The sequence below is a fragment of the Mytilus trossulus genome, chromosome 10 (assembly GCF_036588685.1).
Source record: "Mytilus trossulus isolate FHL-02 chromosome 10, PNRI_Mtr1.1.1.hap1, whole genome shotgun sequence".
NCBI classification, from domain to species: domain Eukaryota; kingdom Metazoa; phylum Mollusca; class Bivalvia; order Mytilida; family Mytilidae; genus Mytilus; species Mytilus trossulus.
In genome coordinates, this window is record NC_086382.1 from 28,318,861 (window position 1) to 28,335,348 (window position 16,488).

The 16,488-nt window shown below is 30.9% G+C and overlaps 1 protein-coding gene across 6 annotated transcripts in view; it reads right to left on the bottom strand.

The window, feature by feature from the left end:
• LOC134687156 (protein eva-1-like) overlaps positions 1–16,488 on the bottom strand; it is a 60,434-nt gene that overhangs the window by 36,690 nt on the left and 7,256 nt on the right. The window contains exon 1 of one of the 6 annotated variants that reach the window (XM_063547194.1): positions 10,864–10,990. The exons of 4 other annotated variants lie outside the window; for them this stretch is intronic. In XM_063547194.1, coding sequence (XP_063403264.1) covers positions 10,864–10,924 — 61 coding nt within the window. In that variant the 5' untranslated portion in view covers positions 10,925–10,990. Of the gene's footprint in view, positions 1–10,698; positions 10,723–10,863; positions 10,991–16,488 lie in introns of those variants that run through there. One more of the 6 variants, XM_063547197.1, reaches the window with a different exon arrangement.

The window sequence follows — 16,488 nt, forward strand, 5'->3', positions numbered from 1 at the left end:
ATATATGCAACAGAAGGCAAGAGATACTATTAAGATATAATTTTCTAACCATATTTTATTTAGCTCTATTTCATTGGCGGATCCAGGGGGGGGGGGGGGGTTCCAGGGGTTGGAACCCCCCTTTTTTTGGCAGATCAATGCATTTGAATGGGAGCATATAGTTGGAACCCCCCCTTTACTCTGGGTTGGGAACCCCCCCTTTTTAAAATGGCTGGATCTGCCCCTGTATTTTGTCTTAGAACAATCATAAATATGGACAACGATTGGATTTTGGAATAACAAATGGACGGGTATGAATAACACTGTTATATTATCTTCATGGACAAAAAGACAGATGTTTTAACTACTATATATTTATTGGTATTTTTTCCCCGAATAACCTATTGTGGATTCATTTTATTTTTTGTTGATATCAATTTTTTGCGGATTGAGGACATTTCTCATTTTTGTGGATAGTTTTGAACTTTTCAGAAATTTGTTATTTGGTGAAGCATTTAAATTTGTGGTTAACCTATATACATAAAGTCAAGAAATCTGTTACAATGAATGTATCCAACCAATAAAGATGAATACATTACATATTTATACATGTTTCTATAGATCTATTCCAAATTTAATGACCTTTTTATACAGGTTTCTATTTTCCAAATTACCTTATTATACTATATTCCATAATGTTTTCCAAATTACCCATACAGAATTATGATGTTTCTATGTTTTCGAAATTACCTTTCAAATTGTCAATGATAGAATATGGTGTGATTGAAGATGTATAAAATATTTCAATTCTAAAAATAGTTGAAACCAAATAAAGTTGAGGAGAATTGAAATATTACAGATAGTTTCCTCAAGTTCTTTTCTAAAATATATGACATCTCTTCCTCATGAAATTTCCATTTTCTCTTCTTTCATCTTTCAATTATTCTTTTCATTTAGGGGTTAACAGTAAATGTTTTCCTCTCTTTTTACAAAACAACTACAAATAGTACTGATTCTTTTCTGAGGCAACAAATAATCCATTAATATTATGTATTATAAAAGGAACGCTTGTGATCATGCGACATATGCATCTACCGGTATTCCGTATTTTAAATCATATTCTATTTTCACTTTACCGTAAACCTGATCCACTCAATTAAGAATAAATTGCTACCTTTAAAAATAGTAAACATGAAACTGATCATTTTGTGAGAAAAAAATTTGGATAATTTCCATATAATATTGCTTTACTTATATGTGTCCCCAGTATTTAAACGAGAAAGAAGGGAAACTGAATGTCACAGCTTGGTGTAAACTTATTTAATTGTGATCAATTAGAGGAAACCCATTCAAACTTTTGAATAAATTTAGCTAAAGATTTATCTGTTTTCAAATTCGGCAGGGTAAACATACAATTTTCCACATAATCTTTTCACAGAAAATTACAGATATGCTGGTGTCAATTGCGTGTCAAAGTCTACAAGTGACGAAAAAGACAACCTTATGTAACAGAAAATCTGTTGTACTTGTCCAATAATTAAAGGGGATGCTAAAAACATGACAGTTTTATTCAATAGAAGGAATGTTTATTTTGAATTTAACATCAGTTCCTTAGACGAAATGCAATAGTATGAAATTTAAATAAACAACTGTAGTTTTTTGACACATCAAGCCTGTTATTATCTGTTAAAAAAAAGAACACCCAAATAAAATACAGTCACATAGCAAATTTCAATTCAAGTGCACCTAACAACTGGAATAGTTTGGACACACAATATCACATATCTAGGCATTTTTAAAGCTTTCTTTCTAAACTAGATATTATCCTTTTAATAATTTTTTATATTGGGAGTATTAAAAAATCTTGTTCAAGGTATTTGAAAAATATATACCATATACAAACAAATTCACTAAATACTTGTTTTCATTCCCAGGGAACAATATTTTCATGGATTTTTGATGGTATAGCAAAATTTCAATTTACAAAATAAGACAATCCTTTACACTTGTAAGCAGAATTTTTTAAAAACATGAAATCAATTATTATAACCATAAAAATATGTGAATGTACTAAATTAATGGTTTAAGGAAACATACAACTTTATTTTTATTTCAATTTTGTCTTTTAAATGATATAAATTTTGAGAAAAAAATACATTAATCATATTAAACTTTTGCCATCTGAAGGACAAAAACCCTGAATAACATTTGACTGTGACCTCATATCAAAGGTCATAATGACACCAATAAATGTCCTCTGCTGTAATGTGATCATGATTTATGCAAATAACAATATATTAACATTAGTAAACAAAAGGTACCATTTAAATGGAAAACTTGAACTGAGTAAGCAATTCCTTTGCAACATGATTTCAAAACTATAAGTCCTATATGAAGTTGTCACAAAAAGTAAACTGCTAATGTACTTGTGAATTTTGTATTTCAGGATTTTTTTTTTTACAAACAAGTATTCTGTTAGTCTTCCTTGACAGGGCCGACTTGGATTTGTAATTACAAGACTATATATGTTAAATTGTTATTGATCAGTAACTGATAGAACAGATTGTGTTCCATTGTTCTCAGTAACTGATAGAACACACTGTTTTCCTTTGTAATGTAACTGGTAGAACAAACTTTATGTCACATTGTTCTCAGTTACTGGTAGAACAGACTTTGTGTTCAATTGTTTTGTTACAGGTAGAACAAACTTTGTGTTCCATTGTTCTGTTACTGGTAGAACAAACTTTGTGTTCAATTGTTCTAAGTTACTGGTAGAACAAACTTTGTGTTCAATTGTTCTAAGTTACTGGTAGAACAAACTATGTGTTCAATTGCTCTAAGTTACTGGTAGAACAAACATTGTGTTACATTGTTCTAAGTTACTGGTAGAACAAACTTTGTGTTCCATTGTTCTGTTTCTGGTAGAACAAACTTTGTGTTCAATTGTTCTAAGTTACTTGTTGAACAAACTTTGTGTTCAATTGTTCTAAGTTACTGGTAGAACAAACATTGTGTTACATTGTTCTAAGTTACTGGTAGAACAAACTTTGTGTTCAATTTTCTAAGTTACTGGTAGAACAAACTTTGTGTTCAATTGTTCTAAGTTACTGGTAAAACAAACATTGTGTTACATTGTTCTAAGTTACTGGTAGAACAAACTTTGTGTTCAATTGTTCTAAGTTACTGGTAGAACAAACATTGTGTTCAATTGTTCTAAGTTACTGGTAGAACAAACATTGTGGTCAATTGTTCTAAGTTACTGGTAGAACAAACATTGTGTTACATTGTTCTAAGTTACTGGTAGAACAAACATTGTGTTACATTGTTCTAAGTTACTGGTAGAACAAACATTGTGTTACATTGTTCTAAGTTACTGGTAGAACAAACATTGTGTTACATTGTTCTAAGTTACTGATAGAACAAACATTGTGTTACATTGTTCTAAGTTACTGGTAGAACAAACATTGTGTTACATTGTTCTAAGTTACTGGTAGAACAAACATTGTGTTACATTGTTCTAAGTTACTGGTAGAAAAAACATTGTGTTACATTGTTCTAAGTTACTGGTAGAATAAACATTGTGTTACATTGTTCTAAGTTACTGGTGATGCAACCCTTGTGATACATTGTTCTTAGTAACTGCAGTTAAATGAGGCTTAGTTTGATAATGTTCATATTGCTGTGTTCCTTGATCTTCCTAGTTCAGTGTCATTATTCTAAGTGTTGCAACATCCTCATATGTATTGCAGTGTCCCCTTTAAAGTATTATTATGTGTTGCACATATTTGAATTAAAGTAAATTTTGTGCTAAAGTACTGTAAATTCAGAAATTATTGTGTTCATTTATTTGTGTGATTTTGTCATTTTGTCATTTTCAACTAAAATGTGATTTTAATGTTTGCAATATTGAGAAAAACCTATTTAATTCAATATATAAAAAAATCAAAATATGAATTTAAATTATTGCAATAAATTCTGAATTCACAGTATCCTGGGTACCAAACAAATTTGTATTCTGTCACTTTATTTTCTTCTTACATTTTATTCAGTGCCTTCAATGTAATTCTGATACTATCTTCAGGTAAACTATGCTACTTTTTAAAGGATTAGGTCCGGTAAGAGCCTTTTTTAGCCCCAAAATATAGCAGTTTTACAAAATTGTTAAAATGTAAACTTTTAGTTATTTATAGGATAGTAGAATGGTTCTGCTACATAACTATTGACTGTTTTTGGCAATACAATGCACATATATTGAGTACTAGCACCATTAAGTCAAGCTAAATTACTGAAATCATCAAAATTCAAGCATTTTAGTTAAATTTTAGACGGTTTCCGTGTAAAACGAAAGTGGCCGCATTCGTGTTCATCCAAAATATTAAAATGGAAGTTGTATTTGATGATAATACATAACATATATAAAGATTGAGGATGAACACAGATGTGGCCACTTTCATTTTTGACAAAAACCATCTGAAAAGTGACATTTTTTCGAATATTTGGTAGATTTTTCATATTTTAGCTTGAATCGGATCGTTTTTTATGACTAAATGAGTTAAAATCTTTCACAAAAAATAATTGAATCAAATGAAATAGACACTTAAGTGTTTAAAAAGTGGTCAAAATCTTTAATCAGATGAAACTGAAATTTGGGGCCAAAATCGGTCCTTACCGGACCTACTCCTTTATATATTAACTGTCATTTCCTCTTGTTCTGGTTTTTTTTTTAATTTGAACAACTAGCTTTTGGACAATAAAACTTCTATTCATTCAGACAATCAGTTGACTAGAATTATTTCAAATAGTTGGTCACACAATTAGAGAAATAGCACGGAAATAAGACATTTATTTCCCTCAATTAGTAAACAACTTTAATGAATCGTAACACATTTTCATTCTTCCACCCTGTCTATTTATATCTGGAAATCAATTTAAACTTTTAAATTTATTTTAAGCACTTTAATTACTGTATGAATAAATCACATTAAAATTCCAACATAAATCTCTACACCTTACAAACATTTTACTATGTTCTGTACTTTCTATAAGTTTGATATAACAAGACTATTAAGAAACCATTAAACCTGGCCCTACTAACTATCAAACTAGACTACATATTTGGACATTTTTGAAACTTAATTTTCTTATTAGCAGTTAAAATATGTTAATTTCAAAAATTAGAAAAAAAACCAAACTCAAATTACATTTGTATATATACTTTTTAAGACAAATACTCCAAAACTAACAGCTAAATAAAGAGTTTAAATAAATGTATAATTATGTAATACATTGTAGCTGTACATCTTGGGGAATTATTACAAGCTATTAAAAAAGGGATTTTAATTATCTTTTAAATTTCGTCCTTTCCCCCACATAAAAATCAAATGGTAGCTCCCTTAATACAGATTTGTTACATATGTACTTTATAATATGTTGTCTTTATTTTATGTACTATCTAAATATTTGCATTATGGTCATGTTTTCACTAAATACATTAATTCTGACATCACAAAATAAAATGATTTATAAGTAAGAACGCAAAAATTCTAATTTATGTCGGAACTGTTATGTTCCAAAAAATCAGTACTTAAATATATAGTTCAACTATATGTATATTGTGAGAGTAACCCAATATTGGAAAAGCAATAATTTATGAATGAAACTATTTTTTTTGTTCTAACAAAAGTAAAAGCATAAATTAAGATCACACTTTCACAAACTAAAACCTATCTATTTACAATTAAATCAAGTAAGATATTTCATAACAAGAATGTGTCCAAAGTACACGGATGCCCCACTCACACTATCTGTTCCATGTTCCATGGACCTCGAAATTATTGGGTAATAATCTAATTTGGCATTAAAATTAGAAAGATTATACTATAGGGAACATATGTACTAAGTTTTGAGTTGACTGGACTTCAATTTCATCAAAAACTACCATGACCAAAAACTTTAACCTGAAACCTCCACTTTCATTTTCTATGTTAAGTGGACTGTGAAATTGTGGTCAAAAGTATTATTTGGCTTTAAAATTAGAAAGATCATATCATAAGCAACAAGTGTACTAAGTTTCAAGTTGATTGAACTTCAGCTTCATCAAAAACATTAACCTGAACAGACGAGAACGGACAATCAACAATTTGGTTCAGCTTTTTATGTCAATTTCAAGCAGAAGGTCTTGGAGCATCTGTGACTTTAGCCCAATCAGATAGAACAGAAGTTGAAGATAAGATTGTATTCACTTTTTATCAAGAAATGTCATCACCTGAAATCAAACCCTTGACCATTTAAGTGTTTAGTAAACAATAGAACTAGATAATAACTTATGAGCAAGTCAAGTGACAGAGTGTAATGATTGCTTGATAAATATTCATATCCAAAATTAGTTCAGTCAGTAACCTATGGGATTTGGTAAAATATTGTTTTCATATCCCATTTTTTGTCAAATATCTCCGTCTTTTATTTACTAAGAAAGGAACTAAGAAATTTGACCATGTTTGGAAACACATGTAATTAAATTCATGATCTAGATATAATGATGTAAAATACCTTTGAATTTCCTTTAGAGACAATTAACAATTTCTTAATCTGTAAATCATCTGTTTTCACCATGTCATGTTAAGGAATCCCATTATATATTTTTTGTTTTACTCAATAGACAATAAATAGAACCAAGGGAGAACAAGTAAGGCCGGATCCCCTAGGTTTATTTCATATTTGCTTTGGACTACAAAAAGTAGATATTAAATAAGAGTACTATATATATACATATTAATTCATAAAAGTGTAGTTGGGCATGAAGCTATGAAGAGAGTAGATCATTTTGAATGCCACATGTACGAAATAAGATACAATAGTTGATTGTTTATTGGCGTTTAACACCACTTTCAACACTTGGGAATATATTATTGTGGCCAGTTTTAATTAGTGGAGGAAGCAAGAGTGGTTGAGGAAAACAACCCATCTTCAGCAGAAAAAATGTCAAGAACCGAGTGAGTCTCAATCACCTGCCAAATTTTAAGACAGAATGACAGGCAGTGGCGGATCCAGGGGGAGGGGTTCCGGGGGTTGGAACCCCCTTTTTTTATGGCCGATCAAAGCATTTGAATGGGAGCATATAGTTGGAACCCCACCTTTACTCTGGGTTGGGACCCCCCCCCCCCCCCCCCTTTTAATATGGCTGGATATGCCCCTGATAGGCAACCAAATAATAGTTCTTGCTCTATCTTATCCTTCATGACACTGCACTATTTACCATGAGATAAGTTGTCATCTATTACATAACATTCACACTTCACTGTCAGGTAAATAACACCATTATTTATCATAGCAATTTATGGTATCAAGTTCATATATGAAGCCCATAATTCTTTATCTTGGGTAATCTTTTTGCTGAAGTAACAGTTCAAAGCCTCACTATATGGCAAATCAAACTAATTTTTCACAGGAGAAACAGTCAAGGAGCCTTGCATCTCCACCACCAAAACTGTACGAGTTACTTGGCCCAAATATTTTAAAATGTCAAAGTCAATTGACCATGACAGAGGGGGCATGGCTAAATAATCAATATGGGAGTGTGATGTGCCAATAATACATTGTTGACACCAACACAATTACAAACAGCAAGCCAAAGTCTCTCTTTTTCAACTTCATTGAGACCACACACATCAACAGACAAAATTCCTAGTTTTTCTAACTAACTTATGATTTTTTTATTTTTTTTCACATCCAAGTTTTCATTTATTTATCATTGAAATAATCTATCAACTAATAATGACTTCAAACATATTAATTAAATGTGTTCCACCTGGCTCAGGCCGAATGGCCATTTAACTTTTCTACAGGATTGGCAGCTGCTCCTTATTTACATTTTAAATAATCTAACAAAAGAGCTGTTGGACCAATGCTTGTATGGTCAAACATAATTAGAAATGTTTATTGAAAATCAATTAACGTATAAAGAAAATTATTTTGATAATGAATTTAAAATATATTAAAATTATATAGGTGCAATATTTTACAGCTAAATATCATTTCAATCAGAGAAGTTTTTGTTCTGTCATGTTGATGCCAATCTCTTTATAGTTTTCTAAATGGAAATTATCTTTTTTCTTTTATCATATAAAAACAAACAATTTAATTTCATCTATTTGTCATTTTTGGAAAGTTATATGACATTACAAATGAAAATTTCTACACAGAATAGTCCAATTTCAAAACTATGAAGAGTTTTACTATTTGGCAATTTCAGAGGCGGCATGTATCATAAAATGGCTCTTGAAATCTGTTTTTCAGTCAATCTATACTGTTTCAAACCTTGTTCAATTGTATTCCTTTTCCTTGTCTGTGGTAAAGATTGTAAAGATTATTTAATGTAAAATTCATGTATAATCACACAAGACAAATATTTTGAAAATAAATTAAAAAGATCCATGTTATAAAGTAAGTACTTGATAAGGTAAACACGACTAATCAACTAATGAGTTAAATCAAGCTCAAGTATTTTTGTTGGATTTGATTCAGACAGAGGTGCACAGGGAGCTTGACCCCATACATTATAAAAAAATATAACTTAATTATAGGAACATTTTATAATTTTTTTTTATAAAAGAGTATAATGTCAGCCATGTAGTTGAGAGGAAAAATAAAGAACTAAAGAAGGCCAATGGTCGAAACGTCTTGAAAAATTGGTTTATTTATACAATTAAAAAAGTATGTTTCCTATTGGAATTTTGAAAACAAAGAAAAATTCTTTTATCAAAATATGCATGGTCCTTCAACTCCTTATTCTTAGGTCAGTGCCTTCCATAATATAAAATTATGGATCTACACTTGATTTGGTAATTTTTATACAATAAGTTGACCTTGCAGCAGCTTATTTCAAATACAGTAGCTACCCAGAATCCACATGCTGAGAAACTTGCAGAAAATCTGTCCTAACAGAAAAGGATAAAAGAAATTTACAAAAATATAGTATGAGAGACCTTTTTGCTTGAAATGTTTTAAAAAAATCTGTTATATGGCAAAGAATTTCAATCAATTATGACCTCTAAACCATTATTGATTATAAAGCCAAGTCATTATCCATATTTACATATTTTAAAATCAAAAGAAAAATAATACATTAACTTTCTTATTGAAAATGAAAAGTTAAATCTGGAAATTTAATGAAATTCCTTAGAAACAGAGTACCCAAATTATCTTCAAAGATGTTCAAATGGTCAGATCTTAATCCTGGCATTTAACCTTATGGCGTAAGACCTCTCTAAAATGTAAACAGTGGAAATTTATGCTCTGCCATTAAATTATAACTATAATTAACTTCAAATTTAGAGATCAAAATAATGAGTTTAAAGTTTGATCAAGCTTTGATATATTTGGTCATTATGGTCAAGATTGTTGACCAGCAGCTAATTTTAAATACAGTGGCTACCCAAATCCTCATGCTGATCTACTTTTAAATGAATGGTAAATAAAATGATGTAATATTTAATGTTCTCCACCCGTGGGAGACTATAGGATTTATATTATTATAAACTTAAAGGTATTATTATCTAAGAAATAACCAGTCATAAGTAATATGTCAAAAATTTATTTCAAACAAAATTAAATCTTGAAACATGAATTCAGGAACAAAAAGATTGAAAAGAAAAGCGCTGTAAATTATCTTTTTTCAATAATTTTTTCACGTAGAAAATTTCTTTAATCACAAATCTTTTCACTCCACTAATACAAAATATGAGGAAAATAGTTACATCACCATGATGTTACTTTTATCCAAGTTTTTTCCATGAATTTTTTTTTTTCAAATTTGTTTGTATAAAATCATACTTTTTGCTTGAAAAATACCACACTATTTCTTTTACAATCAATTCTTTAAGTCTCAATCAACTCATGTGCATTACTTCACAAAAATAGAAATATTGTTTACTGTCAAGCAGAACTTTTCCTTAGGGTGTGGGGGGCCTGCTCCAGTCATGCTTCAATGATTACCTATATAATCAACCAAATTTTTCCAACAAAAAGGGGTGCCCGGGCCCCCAAGGGTCCCCCCTGGATACGCCTGTGTCAAGCTTCCTTTTTTTTCCTACACATAAGTTTTATTCCAAATAAAGCTGTACAAAAAATTCAAAGCAAACACATAACTTGAGCCCTAAAACAGTAACCTCACTCACTAGGACTTCAAGCAAAATGCCAAATACCCCTTACTCAGCTGAACACTTTGGTGACATAAGAACATTCTATTATAACATATCTCTCGATTTCTTTCCTGTTTCCTTTTTCAAAAATATTTTAATTTTGGTTCAAATATTATAACGATCACAAACCTGTAGTATACACAATTTGTAAAACTTTTAAAGCCTCCTACACTGCCTAAAGACCCTCATTTGACCACAAACATTCTTGTGGCTAAATCAGATCATTATATAGAAGTACAGATATTAGAAACCAATGTATTAGATAATTCCCATAGACTATTTCAGTTTGAGTGTTTCATTTTGGATCATGAGGGATCATGAAGCCAAAATTTAATTTAATGAAGAAATTCAGACATGGAAGTGTCAATATCCTCCATAACAAGAGCAATATATAATGTAACAAATACAGAAAATCTAACTATGATATATACTCCAAAGGAAATTTTTATATCAGGTCCATATAATGATTGTCTGGCTTCAAAACCTACTTGACCATATAATTATCACACCTTCTACATACCTGGCTTCAAAACATGTATCTATAATTGGAGGTCAAACATTTCAAAACAAATTTCACTGTAATCAAACTAAGTTAAAAGTTCACTTGAGGCCTAATAATGCTATCATTTTCACATTCTCAACAATAAAATTCCAATAAAACAGATTTATTTCACCCTGAGCTTACAAGGATTAAATTTTAATCGAGGTAGAATGGCTACTTGGCTAGTCATTTTGTGCCTGTCCATCACGACTAGTACCCTGCAGCTATCATCTCAATTACAGCTCAATTTCTGTGAAGTAATTGTAAGACATGTGATCTACAATGGTTTAACATGATACCAAAACATTTATTTTCACAAAGTAAGACCATGTATGTCGTTATTTTCTTGTTAAGACATTGACTTAGTGACAAAAAAAAATATTCTTGTTTTTATCCTTTTTTATAGCGGACGTCCTCAGATAATTTGTGAGAATCGTGAATGGAAAGGACGTTTATGTTTATTTGAAGAGTTAAACCAGTCGGAAAGTACTATCATTAACTAACGAAAAATAGACTACTTGAACTTATGAAAGACAACTTTCTGGATCTTTAAATTTTCCCCTTTTGCCCTCTCTTCCCCGTTTTCAACATCTATTGGATTTAAAACTGCCAAATAGCTGTGATATACTCATGAATTAAGCACATTAGTACTAGTTAGTGCTGGTATTACACACAATAAAAGTATTTTGTGATACTGCTTAAAGCTAATTAACAAAGATAAATGGTGCACATTGTGACATTTTCTATTCATCAGTACATGTACCTAAAGGATATTAAAATTGCTTTAAACAAAGATGCTTAATCAATTAATCTGTTGAACATTCCAGGTAAAATATCAGGTGAAACTTTCCTTTTGAGTTGTATCAACACATTGTGAACAGTTACTTTTTGAATAGATACTATCTTTAACTTGTCACCTTTTAACTACTTTCTTACATAATCCGGAACAATTCTTCGACTATTTGACTTTGATCAAGTACGCTGATAGATCAGGTATACATTTCAGGCAAAAAAAAACAACAGCCCATAAATCGTTTAATCAAACGGCAATACAATCTGCAGGTAATAATTAGACCTTTTAAAAAGGTGTGCATATTTTTTATTAATAAAATCAAACACCTGTAAAACGTTGCAAATGTGACATCTTATAAACTGTAGGTATCTTAAATGAATATTTAATTGACTTTTTTTTTCTCTCTTTCTAATGAACTTCATGACAATAACAACAGGTGTTTTATAACAGTATATTGTAGTTCAAAGAGAACTATGAATGTTGAGAGTTGAAAGAATCAACAAACTTTAAAAAGGATGACTCTTTTACAAATGACCATGACCTTTCTCAAAATCTTCCATGTTAACAAGAAACAAATCAAAACATAATACAGTGGCAGAGGAGGGTTCTGGGGGTTAGAACCCCCCCCCCCCCATTTTTTTTTTATGAACAATGCATTTAAATAGGGAAATATGGTTGGGAACCCCTTTTGAAAATGGCTCCTGTAATAACCATAAAATATACATGCTGTTGCAATTTAAAAATTATTATTGGAAACATTTTTGTATGTTGTATAAATTCGGATGCATATAATCTTAAAAGCTAGATCTAAGGGATTCAAATTAATCAAGAGAGAGGTGTTGCACCTGTCTTTTCAAAGATTCAACTTTTTGTATTTATATTACATAATACAAGGGCCATAACCATTCTGTATGATTCCAGACCTAATGGACCTTCATATGAGGACCTACACATAAACATACATATGGTCCTTGACCTTTCATTATTTTTAAGTTATACCCATGGATTTATAAGTTTCAATTGCACTTAATATTTTAATACTACAACACATCACTTAAATTTAGATAAATAGAATTGAGTTTTCTTAGTATTATCATATGAAAGGCAACCAATGGGATATTATGTCTACTCTATTCATACCTTAAGATCAGCTGTAACCACAGGCACTTGTCTCAGATTTTTTTCCCCCTATATACCTCTATATATATTAAGGTATATAGGAAATTTTTTTTTCTGAGACAAGTGCCTGTGGTTATATAGGATTTTTTTTTATGAGACAAGTGCCTGTGGCTGTAACTACCCCTTTTTCTCTTTAGTTGGAGAACACCCCCCCCCCCCCCCCCCCTCCCCCCTTTTACAAATTGCTGGATCCGTCCCAGAATATCCTAAAAACAAGAGCCTGTGTTGCTCACCTTGGCATATGTGAATTAAACAAAGGAAGCAGAAAGTTCATGACAAAATTGTGTTTAGGTGATTGTGGTGTGTTTGTACATCTTCCTTTATTGAACATTCTTGCTCACAATTATCTCTATCTATAATGAACTTGTCCGATAATATCCAAATACAGCAAAATTTCCTTAAAATTACCAATTCAGGGGCAGCAAACCAACAACGGGTTGTCCCATTCATCTTAAAATTTCAGGGCAGATAGATCTTGACCAGATAAACAATTTTACCCCTTGTCAGATTTGCTCTAAATGCTTTGGTTTTAGAGTAATAACCAAAAACTGCATTTAACCTCCATGTTCTATTTTTAGCCATGGAGGTCATCTTGGTTGGTTGGCCAGGTAAAAAAACACAAATTTTAAACTAAAACCATCAATGATGATTGTGGCCAAGTTTGGATTAATTTGGCCCAGTAGTTTCAGAGGAGAAGATTTTTGTAAAAGATCATGGAGATTTACGAAAAATGGTTAAAAATTGACTATAAGGGCAATAACTCCTAAAGGGGTCAACTGACCATTTTGGTCATGTTGACTAATTTGTAAATCTGAACATTATTGCTGTTTACAGTTTATCTCTATCTATAATAATATTCAAGATAATAACCAAAAACAGTAAAATTTCCTTAAAATTACCAATTTAGGGGCAGCAACCCAACAATGGGTTGTCTGATTCATCTGAAAATTTCAGGGCAGATAGATCTTGACCTGATAAACAATTTTACCCCATGTCAGATTTGCTCTAAATGCTTTGGTTTTTGAGTTATAAGCAAAAAACTGCATTTTACCCCTATGTTCTATTTTTTAAATTTTAAACTAGATACATCAATGATGATTGTGGCCAAGTTTGGTTAAATTTGGCCCAGTAGTTTCAGAGGAGAAGATTTTTGTAAAAGTTAACGCTGGGCGCCGGACGACGGACGCGGGACCCCACCGGGCCCGGTGAGCTAAAAATGGTAACAAAAAAGAAAACTTAAAAAAACAACAGCCACTTTGGGAAGGAGGCATACTTAAAACAAATTATGGCCATTTCATAAATATTATGATTGTGCATAAAATTCCATGTTGTGACATACATGAGTGACAAGATCACCTCCATGACACAGACAGTGATCAGTGGATTTTGTCAACAAGTCCATTTGTTCTAATCCATTATCTTATACCACACATAAGTTAACATTCTGACAAACTTCTTATTTTTCAAGTACAATACACAGTGGTGGATCCAGTTGGAGGGTTCCTGGGATTGGAACTCCCCCTTTTCTTGGACAATCAATGCATTTGAATGGGGGCACATAGTTGGAACCCCCTCTTCTCCTGGGTTGGGAATGGTCCCTTTATAAAAATGGCTGTATCTACCCCTGCTACACCAGGGATTACCAGCAGAAAAATAGAATTTCATTTCTGTAAATATTGTTACTATGGGAAATGTTTATAGATGCGAAAAATGAAGCTGTGTCGGGTTTAAAATAATAAAATCTTTGAATCATAATTTCAGAAGTTAGATTTTCCTTTATTAAATTTTTATATTGTAAATGCATTAATTAAATTTCGTGTTTTAGTCAGTTTACAGAGATTCACAATAATAAATGAATGAACTAATTTCTGAATTAACAGTACATTGTATATAAAACAAACTACATTGTATGTTCTGCCAAAAATCTACACAGTATTCACAGAACTTCAAATAGCTGCTAAGTGCAAACTAAACTTCATGTTGAATTGTTAGTAATGCATTATATAAGCTCTGTGTTGAAGGCCGTACATTGACCTTTTGGTTTACTTTTATAAATTGTTATTTGGGTGGAGAGTTGTCTCATTGGCACTCACACCACATCTTCATACATCTATTATATAACAGTTCATGCAGTAAGGATGTACATTGAAATTTTTAATTAATTATCACATTTTTACTTTCAATTATTCAAGGGCATTAACTCTCCTTTATGCCACAGTTTTCAATTTGAATGCAATCCACATTGAGATGGAATTTGAACTTCACTGTAAAAACCAAGGAAATCATTTATCTAGTGCAGAGAACCAATTAAGATAATTAAAATGCAGATAGCAACATAATAACGCATAATGAATTCAGAAACAACAATAGATGCCGCCATTCTAAATAAAGACCATCCCCAAACCTTTTTTACTTCATTCTAAACTTGATTGGATAATATTTCAGGATCATTTTTCACAGATCACAATCAAAGTTACCCACAATGCTTTGATCTCTTCTCAAGTAAAATATTGCTTTATCAAGATAAATATTTTCCTTTACAAAAAAGAGACACTTAAGGCCTTAAATCTCAAGTAAAATGAGAATATGCTAATATCAAGTTTTAAATCTAAACATTACAAAAAAAGATCCTTAAGTTAGAAAGCTATATGGATACATGGGACAAATAAATGTAACTTGTATTTGTGAATCTTTTTGAATATGTTACAAAGTGTTTTATACATTGTTTCATATTATAAAGCATTTAGATTTTGTAACAGTAAGCGAAAATAAATGAGATAACTCAGACATGTGTAAAATACATGCTACTCGAAATTTATCAAACGTTATCATCAGAAACAGCTTGGTATTACCACAGGATAATATAACTGTGCATTTGTTTCTTTTTTTTTTAAATTTCAAATCGGCAAAAAATCAGAAACTTTTAATATATTTTGTTCATGTATTATTCAATCAACATGGGATTACCCATTTGGTTCATTCTTAAACTTTTTAACAATATTGTGATAAAAATATTGAATTTTCCAATTCTCAAAACTACAAAAAATAAAGTGCATTAAGCTATTGTAGACTGAAAGTATGTACACCAAAAGATTTAATAGAATTTAAAAAAAAACAGGATCTTAACTTTCTATATACCAAGCCTAGTAATACAAATGTATAATGTTAATAATGAATGATATATGTGAATGTACTATACTAAAATTCCTACAATTTATAATGATCAATTGTGGTAAATTAACTGTCTAAAATTTTGTCTTGGTTAAAAAAATCAATGGTTTAATTCATGAATGGAATGTGCCAGCATATTAATAGAAACAGTTTCAGACATTTTAGAATTAAAACGGCACCAAAACGAAAAAAAATATTGGGGATACAATATCATTTGACTACTTTCATGTATAGTATTTAGTCTTATCATGCTTATGCAAGTTACTTTGAGAAATTCAGGCCACAAAAGGACCAATGTCTGTCTATAAAGTTAAATAACTCCATATAACTGAAACATGACCCCCTCAGACAAAATACATTTGAGGGATTCTAAATTACTGGGTCCTTGTGTATCAAGGTGCTTCAAAGGATCACCTTTGACACCATTTGCGAGTATGGTCGTGATAAAAAATGAGTCCTTCAGAAGGTGATGAAGGGGACGATAAATGGCTGACCCGTGTTAAGAGAGAGCCATATATTTAAATATAAAACCTTTTTGTTTCAGGATGAGGCAGTTTTTCAGGTAAGAACAGGTGTGTGGCAGGGTAATCAGTTTTGTGTCATCTAATTTCACACTACACATACTC